Source organism: Lampetra planeri, chromosome 18 (assembly GCF_965212315.1).
Source record: "Lampetra planeri chromosome 18, kcLamPlan1.2.h2, whole genome shotgun sequence".
Lineage (NCBI taxonomy): Eukaryota > Metazoa > Chordata > Hyperoartia > Petromyzontiformes > Petromyzontidae > Lampetra > Lampetra planeri.
This window is the reverse complement of record NC_136124.1, coordinates 14,185,592-14,209,049: the sequence shown is the minus strand read 5'-3', so window position 1 is coordinate 14,209,049 and position 23,458 is coordinate 14,185,592. Positions and strand designations below refer to the sequence as shown.

The following is a 23,458-nucleotide window of genomic DNA, read 5'->3' as shown; positions in this document are numbered from 1 at the left end:
AAGATTCAATTATAAAAAGGCATTTTATTAAATGAAAATTTATTTGGAGCAGCTGTCCACATGATTCGGTGTTGGTAAAGTCAGTGGTTGCCCCTGGGGGCAAAAGCTGAGACCCACCGAAGGAATGCAAAATTTCCACCACTGGCTAAGGGGCCACCAATGGCAATGAGGTGAGAACCACGCCCATTTTTGAATGGGAGAGGATTCACTGAAAGACAGCGAGCGCCAGGTCAGGGTGTGGGAGGCATCTGTGGGGGCGCGTGGAGGAGGAGAATGAAGCAGCACTACCGGGCAGCGTGAGCGCCACCACGTAGGTGCTTGTGCGGGAGAAGGCTGCTGTCATGGCTCTCACGTCCTGTTCCAGTGCGGCGTTGTGGGTACGCAGCTCCTCGCTGCACAGGGGCGAGCGAGACTCCTCCTGCAGGCTGCATGGGTGACATCACGGGGACATCACAGGGATCATCGCGGGGACACCACAGGGACACCGCGGGAGACATCGTGGGGGACATTGTGGGGATATCGCGGGGAACACCGTCGGGACACCACGGGGGACATAATGAAGATATGGCGGGACATCACGGGCGACACCACGGGGACACGAGTGGGGACATTGAGGGGACATCACAGGGATATCGTGCAGTCATGCAGGCTGGCGTGGAGCCCTGCTCCCTCTCCTCTCTGCGGAATTCAACTACAGCGGTGGTGGTTCCAAACCTGTCCGAGCCACTGTCAACTGTCAACAAAAAAAGTGTACGTACTGCCATAGAGTAAAACATTTAGGCCACTTAACAAGGCGTCATGGACCAACAGTGTTATGCTGACTCCAGGTTGGGAACCACATCTCCATAGGATACCTGAGATGGCATGTGGCCTTCGTAATTTTTGCAATGGATCCTTGAAATAAACGAAACTATTTACAAAACTAGACCATTTTTTTTTCATTTTACCAGGTAAAAAAGAAGTGACCTGGCCACAAATGATAGCTCAACGAAGTGGCTTACCACGTGAAAATTTATAGCAGCTAAATCCTCTAAACCCATTTTTATTCTAAATGTGAAGGGAAAAACCGGAGGACGCAGGGAAAATCCACACTACCACGGGGAGAGAGATATGCACGTATGAAATAAATGTGGAAATGCAAGAAAATTTTGGATTTGCATCCAAAACTGGAGCTGTCATACCTCTCCAGCTGGTAGGGCGTGAGCTTGGACAGGTAGGACACATAGTTAGAGAGGCTGTCGGAGAACGGCGACAGCGACACGACAGTCTCCTGTGACAGACGCAGAAAAAGATGCCTCCCGGTTACGAACTTACCGCTGCGGTATAAACCATAAAAGTTTTTTTTAGGGTTAGATCGCGTAAACATAAACGTGTCATTAAACATGCCATCACCCAACACAGCCAATTAGTGAGGTTTGTCACGTAAACAAAATGTGGCAATCAGTTACGAGTTCAGCACGCCGGTTGTGTGTTGGAAAGTAAACCCACAACATTTACCATTCGAGTACTGTGACGTTTTTCTGGTAGATTACTCTCCAACACAACCGTTGTGGTGAACTAGCAACAAATTATACGTTTTGTTTATGTGACAAACCTTCCTAATTGGCCGTGTCGAGTGGTGGTGGGTTTAATAACACATTCATATTTATGCGATCTAACGCAAAAACCTCTAATTATGGTAATATTGGTCGGGAAAGCCTACTACTATGTGTTAAACAGGTCAGGCCATGTGTTGAGCTTGCACATCACTGTCAAATTTCTATCATTACACCGTTGCGACCTTGGCTTCATCGGGTGCATGCCACAGTGGTGTTGGGGTCTGATGTTACCAGCATCGTGACTGCATCCTCTGTAATGCTGTCATGCAGCTGCTGCATGCCCTGGTCCAGGGGACGCACGTACGACGCATTCTCATGCAGAAATTGGCAAAACTGCGGTGAGAAAACAAAACGGACAGACGGCCACCATCAGCGTTAAGGACCTTTCCTCTCGACGCCCGGTCACCATGCTCTTGACTTGGTCCGGATCACCCCGCTTACTCTATTCACTTGATATAAAATAAATGAATAAATATACAAACTATTGGGTTCAGTCACATTCATCTTGCCAAATATGAGTTGTAAGACCCTCCACCACCCAAGTTAAAGAAACAAGTTTAATTGTTATGCGTACGGGTGGTAAATGCGCAAAGTATAATTGTTTCATTCTAGATTTGAAGCTTTCGTGACTGCAAGGATTCATATTCTTAGTTCTTTCGGTAAAGTCACGTAGGTAAAAAATGAAATTAAAATTAATAAAAATAAAATTAAAATAAAAATCACGACGTTTCGGAGGCAACACAAGTCTCCGTCATCAGTTGGGACCGTCACATCCAGATTTGCTGTATCAAGTTTGTATTGGGTCTTATAATTTCACCAAAAGAGTGCTAAATAATGACTTCTGACACCAGTTGTAGCGGGTCAGGAACCAGAGGAGAACGTAGGCGAGGCAACACAATATTTATTTAACTGCACCGCATACAAGGTCCCTAACACAAAGGGGTAACGCCCCTTTCACCCCATACCTAAGGAGGTATGGCCTCCGGGCTACACTGCCTCCTAACACTGGACCACTCTAGCTCTGAGCCCTCCAGCTAGGGGTCCTAGGGAAGGCTACGCTGACCCGACCGTCCCAAGGTCACCGGGTCTTGACCGCTGGCCTCACTGAGCTCCGGCCCTTAGAAGGACAGCGGAGCTTGGGGTCCAGGGTCCTATCTTCAGCTCCCGTCTTCGGTCTTCAGCTTGGAGATGACTGAGCCGGACCCTTCCTAGCCACGCCTCCCTTCCAGAACCTTCTGGAAGGTGACATCATCCCCCAATCCCCCCTCGCGGGGTTTGGGGATTTGTGTCCCAGGATCCATTCTCCTAGGGATTGGCGTTGGCCCCTTGGGCCATGATCCTTTACACTGGCGTGACGCCGCTTCCGCCCCCAATTGACGAGAAGGGGGAGCTTCCCGCTAACAGCATGGGGGGTGGCGATGAATACCTCTAAACAGGCACAACATTGATACACTGCCCTCATTACTTACCTCTCCCACTTCTCATGTCTTCTATAACCGACCTTATCATGATCCTAAAGTTACCATAACATATTGCTCTGATCTCAGCAGTGCTGGCTGAGTGGCTGTGACCCAGGAAATATGAATCTCATGACACAGTGCGACCCACACACAAGTCTGAAACACACGGACAAGTAGCGATAACACAGCCATCTATAGCCTACTGAGTGACAGAAAGGCACCCACGTGAGTGTATACGCGCAATACTTTGTGTAATCATCCAATATGTGCCCAAATACCTCGGAAGCTAAGCAAGTGGGAACCTTAATAACGCTTGAATGGGTGATCACAGTTTGTGATCGGGCTTGTAGAATTGCGTGGCGGCCAGCAGTATAGGACAGGGTGGCCAAATACATTGTTGTACTGTATTGATATGCTCCCTCATCTATGCCCTTCCCACCCTCAATCCGCACTTACCAGCGTGGTGGAGTAATTTCACAGTAGGGAGCGGTGGCGTAATACCTGCTGGATTTGAACCCGTGAACCCCTGCAACAAGCAGCGAACATGCTGATGCTGGGCAAAGTTACCGCCCCATGTACAGGCAGACCTTGCTTCATGCTCAGGATGTGTTCCTGGAGAAGTGAGCAGTGGCGGCTCCTGCAAAATCTCTCAGGGGGGGGCAAATGTCTGGATGATTGATAAGGATAAGGTCCACCCATGCAATGGATAAATTAACAGCTTAAGCATATAAAGGCAACTTCACTTCTTTAATATTAATGAAAAATAAAGTGACTCTTACAATACATCTTGTTTGTTTCTATACTCACTATTAAAACAAACCACTCAAGTTTATTTTATTAAAGATTCCACTACGTGGCGACAAATTATATTGTTGGATGAAACGTGCTTACGTATGATGACGTAAGCACGTATGATGACGTAAGCACGTTAGGGCGAGCCCTCCCGGAAGCCATAGAGAATGCATTGCAGCGCCCCCGTTCGAAAAAAATCATCTTTGAATGTAAGTCTATGGGACCACTCGGGGCGATTCTCAGCTGGAGGGAAATCGCCCAAAAAGAGGCGGTACTCCACAGAACGTAGCATGACGCTGATTGGACTATATCCAGAGGCACAGTGATGGCTAGCGTGACTCTGTGGTTGAATGACATTGGTGGTGCGTCGCCCAATCGCCCTAATGAAGAAACCGCCCCTGGAAGTGAGCACTTATCGAATCAGCGCTAGAAGGGGTCATTATATACCACTATATACTACATGGGGATGTAATCCTGACTGCATTATTTATTTAGTATGAGCATGCACACGAGGTATTCATTGGGATACCAGGAATACAGTAGAACCTCTGGTCACGACCATAATTCGTTCCATAACTTTGGTCGCAACCCAATTTGGTCGTGACTCGAACCTAATTTCCCCATTGGATTGTATGTAAATACGATTAATCCATTCCAGACTCCTACGAACTGTATATAAATATTGTTTTTTAAAGATTTTTAAGCACAAAAATAGTTAATTATGCCCTAGAATTCACAGTGTAATAGTAAACTAAATGTAAAAACATTGAATAACACTGAAAAAACCTTCTGGCGTGAAGGAAGTGAGGAGGAAGATGATTGGGGTGGAGGTTACTGTTTTGAGGGAGAGTCCGCCTCCGCGATGGAAGGACGTTCTCCTTCAGGTGTTTTCTCTCTTGCGATTTCTTCGTCTTCTAATGTTTCGTCTTCAGGAATTTCTGGGTCAGGGGTTTCTTGTTTTTTTATCCGTTTAGCTGGTGGACCAACAGTCACCAAAAAACGATCTAATGTGACTTGTCTTTTCCTGCGCATCTACACTCTATTCGTAAGAGTTTTGTCGGGGTGGTGCTTTTCAAAGAAATTCTAGCACTCATTCCATACTTTTCAATAATTTCCTTCTTCACTTCGATTTAAATTTTCTTTAAAACCTTCTTCTCACCATGGCTAATTGCAAAATTAATGCAAAAATACGCAAAATACTGCACAGAGTTCACAGCGAATGAGCGCACGTCTGACCGAGACCGATTACTAAGCGAGACTGAATGAGCAAGCGGCCACAAGTGGGTCGCTGTTGTTTGTAAACAAACAACAGGAAATTTGGCGCTAACAAAAAAATGGCGCGGAAGGGGAAATCGGCCGCGCGCCATGTTTGATCGCCACCCGAGTATGTGTTCGTGAGCAGATTCAAACATTTTGTTAATTTTTTGGTCGGAACCCGATTTGGTCATGGTCAGAAGTGTTCGTGACCAGAGGTTCTACTGTACCATTAACAATAATACAGGTGTAGTGACGTAAATACGGTTACTGTGCTATTAGTGCCAGCCATTATTCAGAGTGCTGCTGAGCGCCAGAAACCTCCCTGGGAGGCTTGAGAGACACGTGACCGGAGGCCCGGGAGCCCTTGCTTGATACAGCAGGGGGCGTGGCCGAGGGCGTGGCCAAGGGCGGATCGAGGCCGCGGCTAGGGAAATAAAGGGGGAGCACCGAGGGGATTCGGGGCTCGTTTTTGGGTATCAACTGGAAAAGTCTTCGCTCTTCGTTCTCCGCTCCTCGTTCGTTGTGTAGTTTAGCTGGGATTCATGGGTCAAGTAACATGTGTGCTACCGATCCGTCCGTACAGTTTAAGCACACGCACATAGCGACAGATAGCCACACCTAGCTAGAGAACCCGGAGTGTTACGTAGTTGTTTTTAAATGTGTTGCCTCCAAGTTAGAGTGTGTGCATCCCTCTGTACACAGACTACACAGGTGATAAATATCTTATTCCAGAATTAAAAAGAGTAATTATAACATGAGTAAGTATTATGGCACTGTGTACTCGAGTGCATTCTACTGTACTCCTACATGGCAGTGGTGAGGAGGTTTTGGAGCTGCTATTGCACTCCCAGTCCGGGACATTTCAGAGAAGAACTCCAGGACCTCAGTGACGTTCTTAGTGATGCCCTCAGTCTATATTTATGTGGCGAGGTTTCTTTTAGGTGGAACCTGAGACTCTATTCTGGTTTCAAGAGTTCTCACCTTGATAATATGGGAAAGAAAAACTCAAGTCGATTTATTTTCAATCTTCAGGGACTCCTCTACTTACGAACGAGTTAGGTTCCAGAGATCTGTTTGTAAATCGATTTGTTCGCAAGTCCAACTTTACTCCTGTCAATTCCATACATGTTGTACGGAATCGTACACTAAACACGGGGAATGGCTTCCAAAGTTGTACAATCGCCTGCAGATGTAGATGCCACTGGTTATTCATGTTCTGCAGATGTAGATGCCATCACCGCCATCTATTGTGTGGCAATTGAACTTACAACTCTCGGTCCGTACAGGCAACTGGAAATATGGACTGATTCGTTCCTAAGTCAAATGTTCGTAAGTGGAGGAGTCGCTGTAATCGGGAACACAAATCATGCGGGTCTGTGGTTTGCTCAGAGCCATGCGTCGCTCTCATTGGCTGAGCGAATGATGGGGGCGTTGACCTTTCCTCGGTCAGCGATGCTGCTGCTGTGTGCTCTCATGCGTAAGTGTTTTATGCGCATTTCGATTTTATAATTTTTGTTGTTGTAAAAAATGTCTGCGGGACATAGAGAGCTCGAAGGAATTGACGCTTTACGTGGTGGGGCTAAGCGGGACCTGCCTGTAACAACATCACGACAAAAGGACTGCATGAACGTGAACTGTGCAGGAGAAATTGAGGGCATGCATGAGAGCCGCCCTAAGTCAGAAACCATAGGATGGGAGGAGACTGCGGGACGGCCGTTGTGGGGAGCGCTACCACCTTCTGGTTCACGGGCGAGACGGGGTGCGTGGATGCGTCGAGTGGGTGCACGAGGCAGCGCTGCTCCGTGTACGTGTGGAAGTTGAGCAGTGACGACACCAGGTCCTGCACCAGCAACAGCGCCTGGCCTACCAGCTCACGTGCACGCAGCTACACACATGCACACAAAAATACACAACTTTCAACCAAATACATAGCCTTTATAGAATGTTAAGACATTCTACATCCGCACCTCCAATTAGCACGGTTGGCGATTTAAGATGCGAAAAAAGTTAATCATAAATACATATAGTTTAACACATAGGCTTTCCCAACCAATATTATCCATATCTTGATTTTATTTTTTCTATCTACTTGACTTTACCGAAAAAACCAAAGAGTATAATATTATCCATAAGAGGTGTTTTGGGTTAGATCGCGTAAATATAAATGTGTCATTACACCCGCCACCACTTGACGCAACCAATTAGTAATGTTTGGCATGATAACAAAACATGCCAATTAGTTACTAGTTCAGCACACCAGTGTGTTGGAGAGTAAACCTCCAACATTTACAATTCGAGTTCTGTGACGTTTCGCCGGTAATTATACATTCGTACAGGACAAGTGCTGTGAGCAAGCAACGATGAAGTCTATCACAGCAAACGATGAGATGGTGTGGTTAGCACCACGTTAGTTCACCTTCATCTCCCCAGTGGTGATGTTTACACATCAACCCGGGTATTCATATGAGACTGAGTCGACCAAGGGGAGACCAAAAAAGATTCAGCAGTGTCAATGATGGTGACCATGAGTGGGAACCAGTGCTTAGTACATAGCATGGACCACTATACTACTGCTCCCCGTGACAATCAAGTACAAAGATCCCCCATATAGCCTTTAACAGATTTTTGGAGTAAGTGCTGTTAGCGGGTGACGATGGATCAGCATTCCCGACATGCCACCTGTCAGTACCCGGTTCACATCGAGGTAACAAATTAACCTCCCAGTGAACCAAATTCTTGGAACTTCTATTGGAGGGATCACGGCATCATCACTACCAACCATTCAATGTGCAACCCTGTGGCTTTCATGCCATTGAGCCTGAACTCCGAGTCTTATAATTCACCATTGAGGGTCTTTTCGATGTCACGCGAAACCTAATCAGTGTTCTTGTTCACCACCCATCCCCTCCATTGAAGCTGGACGCTGCAATGTTGGCTGATGTGACATAAAGTCATATGTCCCACACCCAAAGCACGGGCAAGCCGCACATGTCCAGTTTGACATCGTGGACGCTGTACAGCTGACATCCACTGACCTCCGTTATGTAATTCAGGTCGATGGATTTCAGGTTGCAAATATCTACAAGTCTGCCAGCATCAACTGGGACTAACAAGTTCTACAAAGTCTGATTCATGCAGCCATCAAGGTCAGTGACTTCAACAGTCACCACATGGACCGGGGCTACACAGAGGTAGATGCCGACAATGAACAACTTGCAAACTGGACCTCACAAAACTACCTTGCTTTTATTCACATCCCCCAATCTGCATAGCACATTCCACTCCTCCCGATGTAAATGCGACCACTGTAGCTTCAATAATCTGTCTATGAATTTTGGGTTTGGAAGACATTGCTCGTTAATGCACAAGAAGGCAACCTTACATTCAACTTTTTGATTACCTGATGAATATGCATATGAAAGAATAAGGCAGCATAAATAATAAAACCCAAGGTATTTATAAATATCACTACGTTCAAAAATTAGACCATTCAATGCTACATCTGGGTGGTGCATGAGCGGCCACCTTTGTCTCCCCAGTGGCGATGTTTACACACCGCATCAAGTACTCATTTGAGGCCGACTCGACCTAGGGGAGACCCAGGATAATCGTCACTAGTGTTGGCCTTGCACCAGGCGGTCGACGAGATGTTGGCCGCCGATATAATTTCTCCATCTAACAGTCCGTGGGGTGCTCCCATAGTTCTTGTCAAAAAGCAAGATGGGAGTTTGCGGTTTTGCATTGACTTCCGCAAACTAAATAAAATCTCCGTGGCTGACAGGTACCCTCTCCCACGAATGGATGACTTGTTAGATGCTTTGGCAGGGGCGAGTTATTTTTCCACTCTTGACCTGCTGTCGGGGTTCTGGCAATTGCTTCTGGATGACAGCTCTAAACCCAAAACCACTTTTCGTACACAAGGGTTATTTGAATTTAACCGGCTCCCTATTGGCCTTCACTTTGCTCCAATGTTCCATAGGCTCATGGAGCTGGTTTTGGCGGGCCTCCAGTGGGAATCTTGTTTAATCTATTTGGACAACGTGATTGTTTTAGTCGTACGTTCGAGGAGCATTTGAGACGGTTACGCGCGGTTTTTCTTAAAATGCGGGCGGCGAACCTCAAATTCAAGCCGCAGCAATGCCATCTGTTACAAAAGTCGGTTTCATACCTGGGGCACATCGTTAGCAAGTCGGGAATAGCTATGGACCCAGATAAAACTGCGTGCGTGTGCACATGGCCAATCCCCAAGTCGGTGGGTGAGGTATGCAGCTTTATCGGGCTCGCATCCTACTACCGCTGCTTCGTGCCCGGGTTCGCCAACATCGCTAAACCTCTCTATGCCCTGATGGCAAAAGGTCAAATATTTCGATGGGGGGAGGAAGCATTTGTCACGCTCCGGGACGGCCTGGTGGATGCCCCTTCCCTCCGATTAACAATTTTTCACTGCCCTTCGTCCTGGACACGGACGCCAGCAACACTGGCATTGGCGCCGTGTTGTCCCAGGTGGTGGACGGGGTGGAAAGTGTCGTGGCATACGGCAGTAAAGAGTTGTCCCCGGCTGAGCAGCGCTACTGCGTTACGTGCCGAGAATTGCTGGCCATTGTTTTTTTTGTACAGCAATATCGGCCATACCTCGATGGCAGTAGCTTTGAGGTGCGCACTTCAGTACACGCTGCGCATTGAACAACCATCTGGCCAGCTATCCCGATGGTTGGAAGTCCTCCAGGACTACACGTTTAAAAGTTCTTACCGTAAGGGTGCGCGGCACACGAATACGGACGCACTGTCATGATTACCACCGAGCAACGAGTGAGCATGTCTCTCTGGTTCGGGGTGCTGTAAGCCAGCTGCCGAGGCAGTGCCCCCTTCTGCTGTGGCTTCCCGAGGGTCTGGATGCGTGTGATTCCACCCTCGGTCTGAACCACGTGGAGTGTGGACGCCTCCAGGCGGAGGATGCCTCTTTATTCAAACTGCGGCGTCATGTTAGGGACGCTGGGGATAAGGCAAACCGATTTGGGGTAGCCCCTATCATCTTCAAAGGGGGTCCTGTTAATGTACTCAGACGGCGGGTTGCGCCGCTGCAGCATCGTGGTGCCCACTGTCCTAAGGGGTAAGATCATCTGGGCGGTGCATGAGCGGCTGATGCACCTTGGGGTGCACAAAACACTTGCAACCCTCCAAATCAGTCGGCTGCGGTTATCGCCGAGGCGTTCTTCCACAGTTACGTGTTGCACAAGGGGGCTCCGAAGTGCCTCCTCACTGGTCAGGGCAAAAATGTATCTGCTAAATTGTTGAAAGAGGTGTGTGACTTGTTGGGTACAAAAAAAGTTCGGATGTCGCCCTATCATCCCAAAACAGATTGGATTGTGGAACGACTGCACAGGACTCTGACCTCCATGTTAAGTCAGCAGGTCAGCGAGTCCCAAGGCGACTGGGACTTACATGTCCCCGGGGTTCTCGCAGCCTACAGAATGGCCCCTCACGCTTCCACTGGTACTCGCCGTTTTGTTAAGTATGGGTGGAAGCAGGACCCCCCAATTGATGTCCAACTAAACACGGGCCCGAGAAAAGTAAATGTTAACATGCCTGCGTCCATGCGCCGTTCCTTTCAACGGGTGTCAGAGGCACGGGAGGCGTCCAGGGAAAATTCCAAATTACGGCAGTCGGCCAATGAGCGGCTAAGTGGGGCTTCGTCTATCAGGTAAAACATGGGCTCTGGTTGACAAGGCTCTCAAGTCCCAATTGGTACGTCCCCCAAATTGTACAAACCTTGGCTAGGGCCAGTCGACGTGATTCAGGCCAAAAGGCCACAATGTGTGAAAATTCGGTTCGGTCGCCAGTGTTGGTTTGTACACCCGTCACGCCTTAAGCCTTTTGTTGCTCCCTCTGAAATCCCTTCATCTCCATTGCACAAGGGCCGAGTGTCGGGTGTGCCCGTCAGGCTGGGGTGCGCATCTGCTGAGGTGGGTCCTCAGGGGAGTTCTGCGATTCTGCCCACAGGATCGAAGCGCTTGACACCCCCGACATTGCCGGCTGCGCTAATCCCGGACGGTCGGCGGAACGACCATTACCCATCCGTTCTCTGCCCTTCGTTGCAGATCCTCGGGAGGGGCCGCGCCCGTTAGGCCATCTTCAAGTTCCCCCCGGGACCTCCAGGGAGCTCATGCCCACCTCTCACCTGGGGGCCCGGCTACAAGGACTCGTTCAAGAACTGCCCGGTTGAAGTGACTCCCCTCCGCCGTGCATTGTTCCTGCGCCGTTTTGCTGCTTGTCGCACTCCTTAAACGGTTGGGTCATTGGCTAAACCTGGCCCTTCTCGTGCTTAGGGGTGCTGTCACAAACACAGGGCAAGGGATGTGCTTTTGGGGTGGGGGGGTAACCAGGGTTGTTTACATTGCTTTAATGTTTGTTGTTGTAGTCCTCTCTCTCCTCCATCTCTCTCTTCCCCCTTCTGAGTAACTGCACATTTTGTATATATTGTATTTATTGCATGGTCGCCGGTTATTTATTGATACTCTTCATCATCAGGTGATGATGGACGCTTGTGTTGCACCCGAAACGTCGTGATTTATTTTATTTTATACCTACATGACTTTACCAAAAGAACCAAAGAGTATGGATCCCTGCAGTCACGAAAGCTTCAAATCAAGATTTATTTATTGATGTTAATGTTTGTTGACAGCTGGGATGGCTGTGTTTTACAAAAAGGGGGGGGGGGGGGGTGGTGGTGATGTAGTGTCATAGATAATGTCACTATAGTGTAGCGACAGTACCGAGTGAGTGGTAATGTATGTGCGGAGCCTCTCCCTGGCACCTGAGTGAGTATACCAGGGAAGAGGTCGGGGTGAGGTCATGGCAGTCTGGGTGAACCAGAGGGGGCACATGACCGGATGAGGTGGTAGCGAGGACCAGGGAGGAGGTGAGAGGAACACGTGATGTGGGTCCTGAGTCGTCGAGAAGAATCTGGAAAAGGGGCGTGGCCAAGCACGGGGCCTGGCCACGTCGCAGCGGATAAAAGCAGAGTCCCGGCGGTGATCGTGGTTGTTCATCTCTGGGAAGAAATCCTCCGTCTTCGTGGGTCCTCGGTCTCCGGTCTTCGTGCACGTGGACCAGGCAGCGTGTTGGCTGTCCTGGTCCAATTTAGTAGTTATCCCATCCAGTATGTAAATAGTCACCTGTGGTGTTCACCCCTCCAATTGTATAGTTACTCGTGGTGGTCACCACCCTTAGTCATTATCCAGTTAAGTAAAGAGTTACCTGTTGGAGTTAGTGAATAAACGTGTTGCCTCCAAGATCAAGTGTGTGCCTCAATTGAACCCACTACACACATAACATATACAAATATACATATATATAGTTACAACGTACCTGATGTGCTCGGTCATAGGTTGGGACATTTAAGGTGTTGAACTCGGGTATGCCTGGGGATCAACAGCAGAAAAAGCGGTCTTATTATATTATCAAGTAAATATAACTTTAACAGCAATACCAGTAATAGACATTGCAATGAACTTCAGATTTCTGAAAAATAGCTCAAATATGGTGCCTGTAGGATTATTAGGGTCTACGGGTTCATGCTTGAAGCTGAAAAACAAGAACAATGCAAATATTATCCACAGATGAGATCAAAATAAATGTCTTTCTTGTTCAAATTAGCCTGGGAGTGGCTTTAATAGGTGAAACTGAAAAGGACCAAATGTGGTTTGTGTGATTTCCATGTAATTAGTTTTGTCTATTTACGAGCTTGTCACTAATTACATCCTAAATGTATCGGAGCTAACAATATTGAGATCCTGGGTTTGAATCGGGGATGCAGCCACCTATGATTAAACCCCACAGTTAAATGTAGTTTTGTTGATGTTTTCAGCCTAGCCACCAATGACTGCATTACAAAAGCATCCTATAAATGTAATTCTAACTATTTCAGCCTAGTGTCGCTTGATGAAGTAAAATCCTTGAACTAATAAGCATATTGGATGACTTGCACAATGCAAACCTGCTCTACACACTTCTTAATGGAGCACTACCAAGTGCTGAATTAGAGGCTACTGCTCATGTTGAGGCGGATCTGCAGTGTCACCATGAATCACATTTACAGGAACACCTCGACTTATGAACATTCAACTTATAAACTTTCAGAGATATGAACAAATCAGTCCGTATGTCCAGTTGCCTGTTCTGACTGAGAATCGGAAGTTCAACTGCTGTGCAATAATTGGCGGTGGAGGCATTTACATCTGCAGAACATAAAGAACCGGTGGGACCTACGTCTACAGGAGATTCTACAACTTTTAAACCCATTCCCTGTGTTTAGTTTACATACCATACATCATGTTTGGAATCGACAGGAGCAAAGTTAGACGAACAAATTACGAACAGAACTCTGGAACCTAACTCGTTCATAAGTAGAGGAGTCCCTGTAATGCACCTGCAGTATTAATCAGTGTGGCCTGCTGGAACTGAACCCGTGAACCTCTGCAACAAGCAACGAACATGCTGATGCTGGGCAAAGTCACTGCCCCATGTACAAGCAGACCTCGCTTAGCGCTCAGGATGTGTTCTTGGAAAAGTGAGCGCGAATCGAATCAGTGCTAAAAGGGGTAATTTTACAACTGTATACTACATGGAGATGCATTCTTGACGGCATTATTTCTTACATATGAGCAATGAGGGCTTCATTGGGTTATCGGTAATAGCGATCATAATAATTATACAAACGGTAAATATTATTCCATGAATAAAAATAATATTGTTTGTATTATATCAGTATTATGTACTGGACTCACAAGTGCATTCTACTGTACTCATAAACTGCAGCGGTGGGAGACGGGAAGATGGAGTATATTTAAAAAAATAACTGGCGAGCGCAGCATGACTCAGAACGTACTGTAATAACACTGAATAACAAATTAATTTTAAAAAATGTAATTATGACCACGAATCGTGATAATCAAATCGTGGAGGGTGGTGTGCCGGTTGGCTTAGAGCGTATGTTGCTCTATATTGGCTGAGCAAATGTAAACAAATATGGCTGCGGGTGCGGTTCCTCGGCGCCGCTCGTTTTCACTCGAAAGCGATAAAAAAAAAATGTATTCCGTAAAAAATTTCCTCCAAGAAAAAAGAGCACTATCATGAATCAGCGTTCTATGGGTTTGTGCTAATCGAGGTCTGCCTGTATTTAGTCCAATTATTTTTTAAATCACATTTGGGATGGTTTCATGACGCATGTGATGTAATTCATAACGTTTTGGATGCATTTGATGAAAAGGACAGAATACTAAAGGTCAGGGTTAAGTTACTGGTGTCATTGAAGGGGATGTGCTCCTGGATGATGACGGTGGCTTCCTCCAGACGCCCACCCAGGTCAACGCGGACCTCCTGCAGTTGCTGCTGACTGCACATGCACACAACAACAATGACCATTTCCTACTAAGTGGCGGTGACATAACCACGATGCTTGTGCCAGGCTATGTGCACTTTAAAGCCACGTGAAGTGTCCAAGGTTCGCTGGCATGAGGTCACGGGACAGAGCCAGGTGTGATGGGTTGCCTGACTGAGATGATTGGCAGATGCACCACCTGTACTCCCTACTCCACCCACTTACTGCGTTTTATCCACCAGGCATGTTACTCGTTGTTGTGAGCATCGCTCTTATGTCCTCCGCTGTTGTTGGAGGGTGACTGCCTCCAACTGCTCAATAGCGTCCTTCTCGAGGCTCCACCACACAGGCCGATCTTGGCACTGCAGGTACCAGTCTTCGGCAAGTCCACTCAGCTCCGCATCCTCCTGTACCGCATGAGTCCATCTCTTCTCTAGCCTATACCGCGCCCATTTAGTCCCCTCTATCTGGTCAAAGAGAAGCTGCTGGCTGGGCATGAGGGCTATATGACCTAACCAATGCAGCTTTGCCTGTAAGAGGAGCTCACCAATGGGACTATATCCGGATCTTTAAAGGAATTGAGCTCCTCACACTATCCAGTCTGGTTGAACCGGGAATGGATCGTAGGCAGGCCAGCTTAAATGTAAAACAACTGGTGCAGATTTCCTCTAAAGGACTCCACATTTTCTAAACACAGAGAAGGGAGGGCATAACTGTGGCCTAGAAGACCCAGACCGTCATATGGAGCAATGGGCCAGAAAGCTTCTACGCAGCGTTACGCAGCTAATGAAAAGATAATACCACTCAACTGATATGGAGACCACCAATGCCAAACCAGAGCTGGTCATAAGCACACTGCCGAGGTATGGAAACTTTTCCACTCTCTCCACAACTGCTCCATTACTCATTGGAAGTTGAGGGGGTGGAATATTTGGTTGGTTAGCCCCAATCTTGTAGCATGCTCCAGATTCAGCAGTAGCTGCTCCAACTCCTTCTCAAAGTGAGCAGCAATAACCAGACCATTAGCATACATAACACGGTTGACCAATACGGAGCCATCAGTAAACCGCACCCGGGCATCGATCAGCCTCCCACTGTATCTGTACCAGATGGAAATTCCTCCGGTACAGCAATGGAAAGTGTCTCGATCTACATGGTCAAAGAAAGCATGTACGAAAGACGTTCAACATACATACATACAAAGATAGTGTGGAGAAGGAGGACATCACCGTCACACCCCAAGGTGAACAATACATTACACTATGTAACACGATTTTTGTTCCTGGGTAGTCAGTGTTATTTTATAATTGCTTATGCCTCAAAAGTATAGAAAATGGCTATTATTCCCCATAAACTTTTGCTTTGTGACCAGGACTTTATGTGAAGGAATGACACAAATATACACATTTTCTCATTGAAAATAGGTACATTTCAAAATATCACTGTCCTGGTCACAAAAGCAAAGTTTATGGGGAATAATAGCGATTTTCTGTACTTTTGAGGCATAAGCAATTAGAAAATAACACTTACTACCCAGGAACAAAAAAATGTTTGTTACACAGTTTTATTCAGACTCAAACCCATGTAGTTTCACCCAAGCCTGCCCACCATCATGAAGGTTCTTCATGATTGCGAGCATAGTCAAGGATCCTGAAAGCACGAAAAAAAACCCAAAGCTCTGACCTATTGATGGTATGACAGGCCTTGACCAGATCAATAAAGAAAAGATGTACGTCCCATTTAAATTCCCTACACCTCTTCTGTAGAGACGGATGAAAATAATGCCCTGCATGCAGGACCACCCTCGCCTCTTCTCAACATGTCTGGCAAGGCAATGTTGAATAAACTTTGCCCGGACCTTTCTTGGCACAATGGGGAAGGAGATGACCCCGGTAGTTGTTAGAATCAATGTGGTCTCCATTTTTTTAAATTGGGAACCACCAAGGCATCCTTCCAATCCTGCAAAACCCATTCTGTGGATCAAACAAGTTGTACTGATGTCATATAGGGCAGTCAGCACAAAAATGGCACCCTTGTTTTGCGGTTTTCTTGAGAGATCATCCCTGCCTAGCACTTTAGCTGGTCCTAGGCTCTGGATCACTCTTCGAACTCCTGCATTAGATGGCCCATAACTCACACACAGGGAGCAGCTACTTCCTATAATATTTGAGGCACCTTGCCCCATGATGTCATTTGAGCCGAGGGGTTTCCCTTCCCCCAATACCTCATAAAAATGTTCAGTAACCTGCAAGCCTGTTCCTTGGTGTCAGAGATATGATCACAATTATATCCCTAAGGTAACTGGTGTGGTGCTACAAGTTACTTTATGGAATTAAAGAGTGATATGTGATTGTGCACTACTGAGGCAGTTTCCATCTCAGCAACCTACAACCACCACCCATCCTTGCAGCGCTGTACGGCTTTATGAACCTCTGAGCGAAGGCTGCGGTAAACCTCCTCATTCTCCGACATGGGATGCTGTAGCCGATGAGAGTGGGCCTGTCGCTTTTTCTCAGCTAGCCTGAACACCTCCTCTGTCAGCCAGGGTCTCTGGGGAGGTCTGGACCGTGTACCCAAAGCAGCCATTGCAGCTGCATGAGCCACAGTCCTAAACCTCGTCCATTTCCCCTCGACATCAGGAGGAGTGGGGGACGATGCCAACCCCAGCTGCAAGTGATGATGAAATTCTTGCTTGCAACTTTCATCAGCTAGCTGAGACCATGCCACTAAGGGTTTGAATGGGGTCCTGGATGTACAACCACCACCGGAGTGGAAGAATGGCAGGCGCATCTTACAGATGACAAGTCGATGGTCAGTGGGCAGATCAGCTCCACGGTAGGTCCTGATGTCAAGGACATGGGCCCGCATTCGCCGTCACTATGTAGTCCAGCAGATGTTCTTGCTTGGACCCGGCATGCATCCATGATGTGGTGTGGATGCGCCGATGCCGGAACAGCGTGTTGGTAATTACAAGCCCATGGGCTGCACAAAAATCTAGCAACCTCCTGCCGTTGTTATTGAGCTGATCTGGCCCATGCCTTCCAATTACTCCAGACCAGGTGCCAGCATCATGACCAACTCGGGCATTGAAGTCACCCTACAAGATGACTCTATCCCGAGGGGCCACTTTAGCTAGCACCTGTGACAGGAGGTCATAGAAGGCATCTGACTCATCGGCCTTGCCTGCATCCCTCCACGGATGTTCGTCTTCAGTGGGGGCATAAGTAATAACGACCACCACTCCTCACCTCTGATTGATGGGAAGGCGAGCCAAAAGTAGCCTGGGGCTTACAGCTTCCCACACCTCACTGCCACGCTCCCACGCCCCCTTCATTCTTTTATTCAGAAGAAGAGCCATACTCTGTTGTTTGGCAGTCTTCTGCCCCGTGTAGAGGACTATCCACCCCTCATGGTGGCAGGAGTCAGAGCCGATCCACGGGATCTCCAGAATACCAAAGAGATCCAGGCGGTACCGGTCCAGCTCCCGACAGAGGAGTCGCAACCTCTGCATCGCAGTGCGCGTTCGAACATTCCACGTGGCCACACGTAGTGGTTTTTTGTTGTTTCTGGAGGAGCCCCGAGGGTAAAGATTCAGTCTCCTTGCTCCGCCAAATGGGGTTTGGCCAGGAGACGTCATAGACGCCTGTCCCCCCGGGGCCTCAAGCACAAGCTTATTTATTAGATATTTTCGACGTGGTTTAGTGGTAATTAATTGAAGGTGGAGGGGTTACCAGCCCCTCGCACCCATCCAGAGCCCCCATTTAGCCGCTGTGGTGGTTACAAATGCCATGAGGGGAAAGGCCAATCAGAATTGGCCCTCCCCCCACGGCACTGCTCACGACAGTGTTGCCCGTCCGGCACCACAAGGTAGGGGGTTGTTTCCCTCACTCACACAGGTACGCACATATTCAAATTCATACAAAGTTACATACACACAGCTATACACACATGAGGGTACATAAACATATGCCCTTAACAGGTATCCATACATAAATATGTGCATAAATAGACAATGTGCATGCAGATCCACAATAAGGTTTGGTCCCATTTATATGGCTGAAGCAAAGCTGCTCAAGCACGTGGCTACATGTGGCGATTCATGACTCCCCAAAGTGGCTAAATGACCGACCCACTCAGCCACACAGAGGCACGCTTGGAGGGGCACACACATAGACAGAGACACACACACAGAAGGGCACATACACGCACGCATAGGGGCACGTACAGAGGAGAACGCACGCAGAGGGGAACACACTTATGTGCTAATGTGTGTTTGCAGCTCACCATTCCTCTGCACGCAGTCGACATTCCTTGGCTTCCCTCTCCAGAGCCTGCACTTTCACCTGTGATACCGTGCGCAACAAAGAACGGCCTATAAGAATAATTCAAAATAACAAACGCACAAAATTATTTAAAAAAATTGTCAACAAGCAGTATTCAAGCACAAAGTATTATCTGTAATAATGTGGGTACTGCAATCGATGAATAGCCAACATTATAAATTATGGATATCATGAACTAATTCATAAGTCACTTTATTTATTTATACGAGGAAGACTTCCTTCATCTGTTTGTGCTCGTACACAGGTACCGTGACGTAGAGGTAACTTACAAAACACTGAGACACTGTCTGTGACACATTCACACTATAAGCATAATTGGCTACGTGCGGTGGGAAGTGAGTGCAATACACATTCTTAAATAACGTTTTAATTCAGACCCTCAACTGCATCTGTAATTATGCACGGAATTAGCCACTCAGTTACTCTTAACCCAAGAAACAATGTTGGCAAGCTCTTAACAAATTCCATGTCCATTCTTTAAATTATCCACATTTCCAACAGGAAGATAATGTATATTCTTGGTTCTTTCGGTAAAGTCACGTAGAAGGGAAATAATAAAATAATATAAAACAAAAAAAAATTCTCGCAAGAAGATGTTCTTGCTGTGGATTTCACACCTGATGATTGCTTGTGTTGCAGTCAAAACGTCGTGATAATTGTTATTGTTTTATATTTATATTATTGTATTATTTCCCTTCTACGTGACTTTACCGAAAGAACCAATAATATGAATCCTGCAGTCAAGAAAGCTTTAAAGGAAGATAATGATTTTAACAAGTAGACTTTCGCGACCAATATCATCCATACAGCTTTTTCGGGGTTAGACCGCGTAAATATGTGTCATTAAACCCACCACCACCCGTCACAGCCAATTAGTAAGGTTTGTTACATAAACAGAAGATGCCAATTCATTACTAATACAGCACACTGGTGAGTTGAAGAGCTGTTAAAGCAGTGCTACAACTGAATAGTTACAATGATGCATAAACCAACAGGGCACTGAATTCCGAAACCAAAACAAATAATACGAGCGTTGAAACGTACCAAGTAATTAAAACTATTAAAATACCATACATTGCGGGAGTAACTGATAAATTAACCAGATGTTTGTAAAAACAAAACGTCTGAGTCAGATTTGGCACGATACATAAAATAAAGAAATCAATATCTGGTACAAAAGATGTATTACCGAAGCTATCAACAGAAGGTGTGTTCTGGATTAAGTGCACTGGTGGCAAATGCTATGTTGGGCAAACAGGACAAATAATCAGCAGTAAACTAAAAGAACATCAAATAAATATTAAATACCCCCAAATACAATTGTCGGCAGTGGCAGAACACGCGGGCCAACAAGGACACTAAATTGATTTTGATGTTGAAGTTCTGTGCCAAATTAGTTACTACTGGACAATACTAATTAGAGAATCTATGAAAATTGAGAGAAATAAAAATAATTTTAATTGTTCGGATAACTAGACTTAGCGCTGTTTCGAAGCAAATTATCAAAAAATACATTGTTTAAATGCATGCCTATACAGGTGACCATACTTCAATAGGGATTACTGTTGAACAATAACTGGTATGGCTATTTTAGTACACACAATCGATAGGCGGTACAAGAACAATGGGCTTGCATAATGCACATGCATGACAAACCTTGCAAATTGGCTGTGTCGGGTTTAATGACACATTTATATATTTATGCGATCTAACCCAAAAAAATATATATTAATGAAGATAATGGACTCTTCATACCCATGCTTAATTTGTGTTTCACTGATTTACCTTCTAAATAAATCTGGCCATGTCTCGCACCCCCAAAAAAGGGCATCTCGCAACCCCCCAGGGGGTGCGTGCACCCCAGGTTAAGAACCACTGCTCTAGGGGATCCGTGTGGCGGTCAAGGTGGCAGTCATTGGTACCTCTTGCTGTGCTCTGTCGTGCTGCAGCTGCTCCGTGGTCTGGGCGTGTGCCGAGCGCAGCGCCTGGGCTACGTTGTCCTGGCTCGACACCTGCTCCTCCAGCCAGGCGAGTCGCTCACGCAGGGCGGCCTGCTCGCGTTCGTGCTTGTCCGCCACCTCATACAGCTGCTTAATCGCATGACAATGCAGCGGACACACGCGGGATGGCGCTTTATTGAGGACATGTGAGAGTACGGCTTTGAGCTTCTCTTATGTTTCACTGGCTCCTTCCCCGCATTCTGGTCACTTGGCCCAGCCGGTTTCACGCACGCGTTAATTTTCTCTGTATCCCTGCTCTCCTCTCTCTCTCTCAAAACCCTGTTCATTGTGGAACTACCACAGCCAGCAGTACAACTGAACACTGTGCACAGTTAAAGGCCACGTAAAATCATTACACAAAGCTCCTGCTGATGATTAATAATTTATAATTTTTTGTGCATTTATTGGGGATTGGGCTGAGAACACCAACTCTGCAATGAGAACCTGGTTCAGTTACAGGTGGGCGTCCAGATTGGAAGTTAGGACGAGTGTCAGCTGATCGTGCCTGTCATGGCCTAGGTTTCACAGCGCCAAACAACAAACCTTCCTTGACTGTATCTGCGAGTACAGCTGTTCTCTCTACCATTCACAGATGGCTGGAATGTGGATAGTGACCGACGTGGGGGAGGGCACGGCCACCTGCTTGTGCAGCTCTTCATTCTCCCCAATCTTCTTCTGTAGGTCCTCGTTGAACACGCTCTCCCGCGCCGGGAACACAGGGACGGAGGCCACCGGCTCGCCCGCACGCGGCTGAGACAACAAATCATCAATGAGCAGTAGTGACAAAACATCCCGGCTCTCCTTACACACCGATCCCAGCAGCAGCCCCCCACCCCCCCATCACTTAACCATCTCACGCCTTTATCTCTTCAGGTAAACAAGCACACTAATCACTTAAAAATCATGTTGCCCAAACACAGTGCACAGACACCCTTTTTATTATTACAACACCACGTGGCATTGCAATCAGGGGTTGCCCAAAGGTTCCCGTAGGCCCTGAGCCGAATGCTGCATGGAGCCCTCCCCACCTCCGCTTGTTAGCAGTGCCCGCAATGGGCCCTTCCCCTCTGTGTCAGGCCCCGGAGGAAATTTGCCCCCATTTTGTCCTACCACCCCCCCCACCACTGCATAGTGCTGACAACAGTAACTGAATGTAACCGTGTTGTTTGCGCTTCAATCCCAGCTACCCCAGATAAGCGTGACGAGAATGGAGAAGGCGAGGTAATTCATCCGTAAACATTAATTCAATCCACGTATCATCATCCTACCGTCATCGATTTCGCTTTCACCGAATTCACGCATCACAGATTCGCTCCCATTTCTTCCTCTCATCTATTTCATTCACTTCACCTCCACCATTACATTCACACACACGCTATTGTACCATTCTTAATTCTCTGCAAAGCGCCTCGGTTACTTCCCAAGCCACCGGTGGCAGGTGAGGACTCGGCTGTCTGCTGCCCTCCCTTTGTGGACCCATCGGCTGAGCACGCCGCTTCTTATATATCTGTAAAGTGGCTGGCGTCTTGCGTTAATTTTATGTCATTATACACGTGCTTCTAATTAATCTGATAACTATGCTTCCTTCGCAGAACTAAATCGTGTTGTCCAACGACCATGCACAAATGGCTAATTTTACTCGTCCAAGTGACCAATCGCTAACCACGAAGATACAGTGAGCATCATCAGTCTATTAACAATGTTTTTTAAAATCTGTACAGCACTTTGAATGGCATCCTTTGCACGAAATAGTGCTATTCATGATCAGAAAGCTGCGAGGTTAAAATTCCAGTTGAGGGGTGACTCTACCCATCATCCCACCAGATCTGAAGATCACGACAATGTTAAGATAGGGATGATGATGATAATATGACAATGGTGATGGCAATATGAAGGTGATGATGACAATGTGAAGATGATGATGACAATGTGAAGATGATGATGACTGACAATGTGAAGATGATGATGACTGACAATGTGAAGATGGTGATGATCTTCTTGGTTATTATTTGTTTCTTTCGGTTAAGTCACGTCTAAAGATAAAATAATAAATTAAATTAAATAATAGAATACGACGTTTCGATTGCAACACAAGCAATCATCATCAGGTATAATGAAATAGCGACATAAAATCTAACCAGAAAACTATAGACAAACATATTAGCAGACAGATATCACCAAGATACATAGAGAGAGCAACACAGGTAACAGAGAGAGGTGGTCGTCTCTGTGGGGTGGCCTTAAATAGACAGAGGAGGGCAGACGCAGAGAGAGGGAGGGGGGTTAGAGAAAAAATTAGCATATCAATGAGTGGACAACAAAACGTGGTGCTGCAAGTGCGATGACACGGCAAGCAAGCCTGAAAATCAGGAGAAGGACACACTAAAATTAAATAACCTAGTAAAATATCGAAATGTAATGTAATACAACACAGAGGGTCGGTCAACACACAATTAACGCATAGCCTGGTTCATTACGTATTTCAAAGATTGCTAAGTTAGAATTTAAGTGTGCACATTCCAAAGAGAGGACACAGGCAGAGAGAGCAAGTAGTCAGAGAGAGAGAAAAAAGAAGATAAGTTTAAAACTTCCCCGTAGAAGTGGTTCAATCTTAATGTTTAGAACTTTC

General features: G+C 46.7%; 1 protein-coding gene across 20 annotated transcripts in view; it reads right to left on the bottom strand.

Moving 5' to 3' along the window:
• PPP1R21 (protein phosphatase 1 regulatory subunit 21) overlaps positions 1-23,458 on the bottom strand; it is a 118,665-nt gene that overhangs the window by 44,293 nt on the left and 50,914 nt on the right. For all 20 annotated transcript variants that reach the window (XM_078602635.1, XM_078602636.1, XM_078602637.1 and 17 more), the window contains 9 exons: positions 21,469-21,579; positions 20,752-20,916; positions 18,771-18,829; positions 14,407-14,501; positions 12,476-12,528; positions 6,843-6,992; positions 1,830-1,931; positions 1,182-1,270; positions 289-425 (listed from right to left, as the gene is read on the bottom strand). In XM_078602635.1, the coding sequence (XP_078458761.1) occupies positions 289-425; positions 1,182-1,270; positions 1,830-1,931; positions 6,843-6,992; positions 12,476-12,528; positions 14,407-14,501; positions 18,771-18,829; positions 20,752-20,916; positions 21,469-21,579 (961 nt within the window). The remainder of the gene's footprint in view (positions 1-288; positions 426-1,181; positions 1,271-1,829; positions 1,932-6,842; positions 6,993-12,475; positions 12,529-14,406; positions 14,502-18,770; positions 18,830-20,751; positions 20,917-21,468; positions 21,580-23,458) is intronic.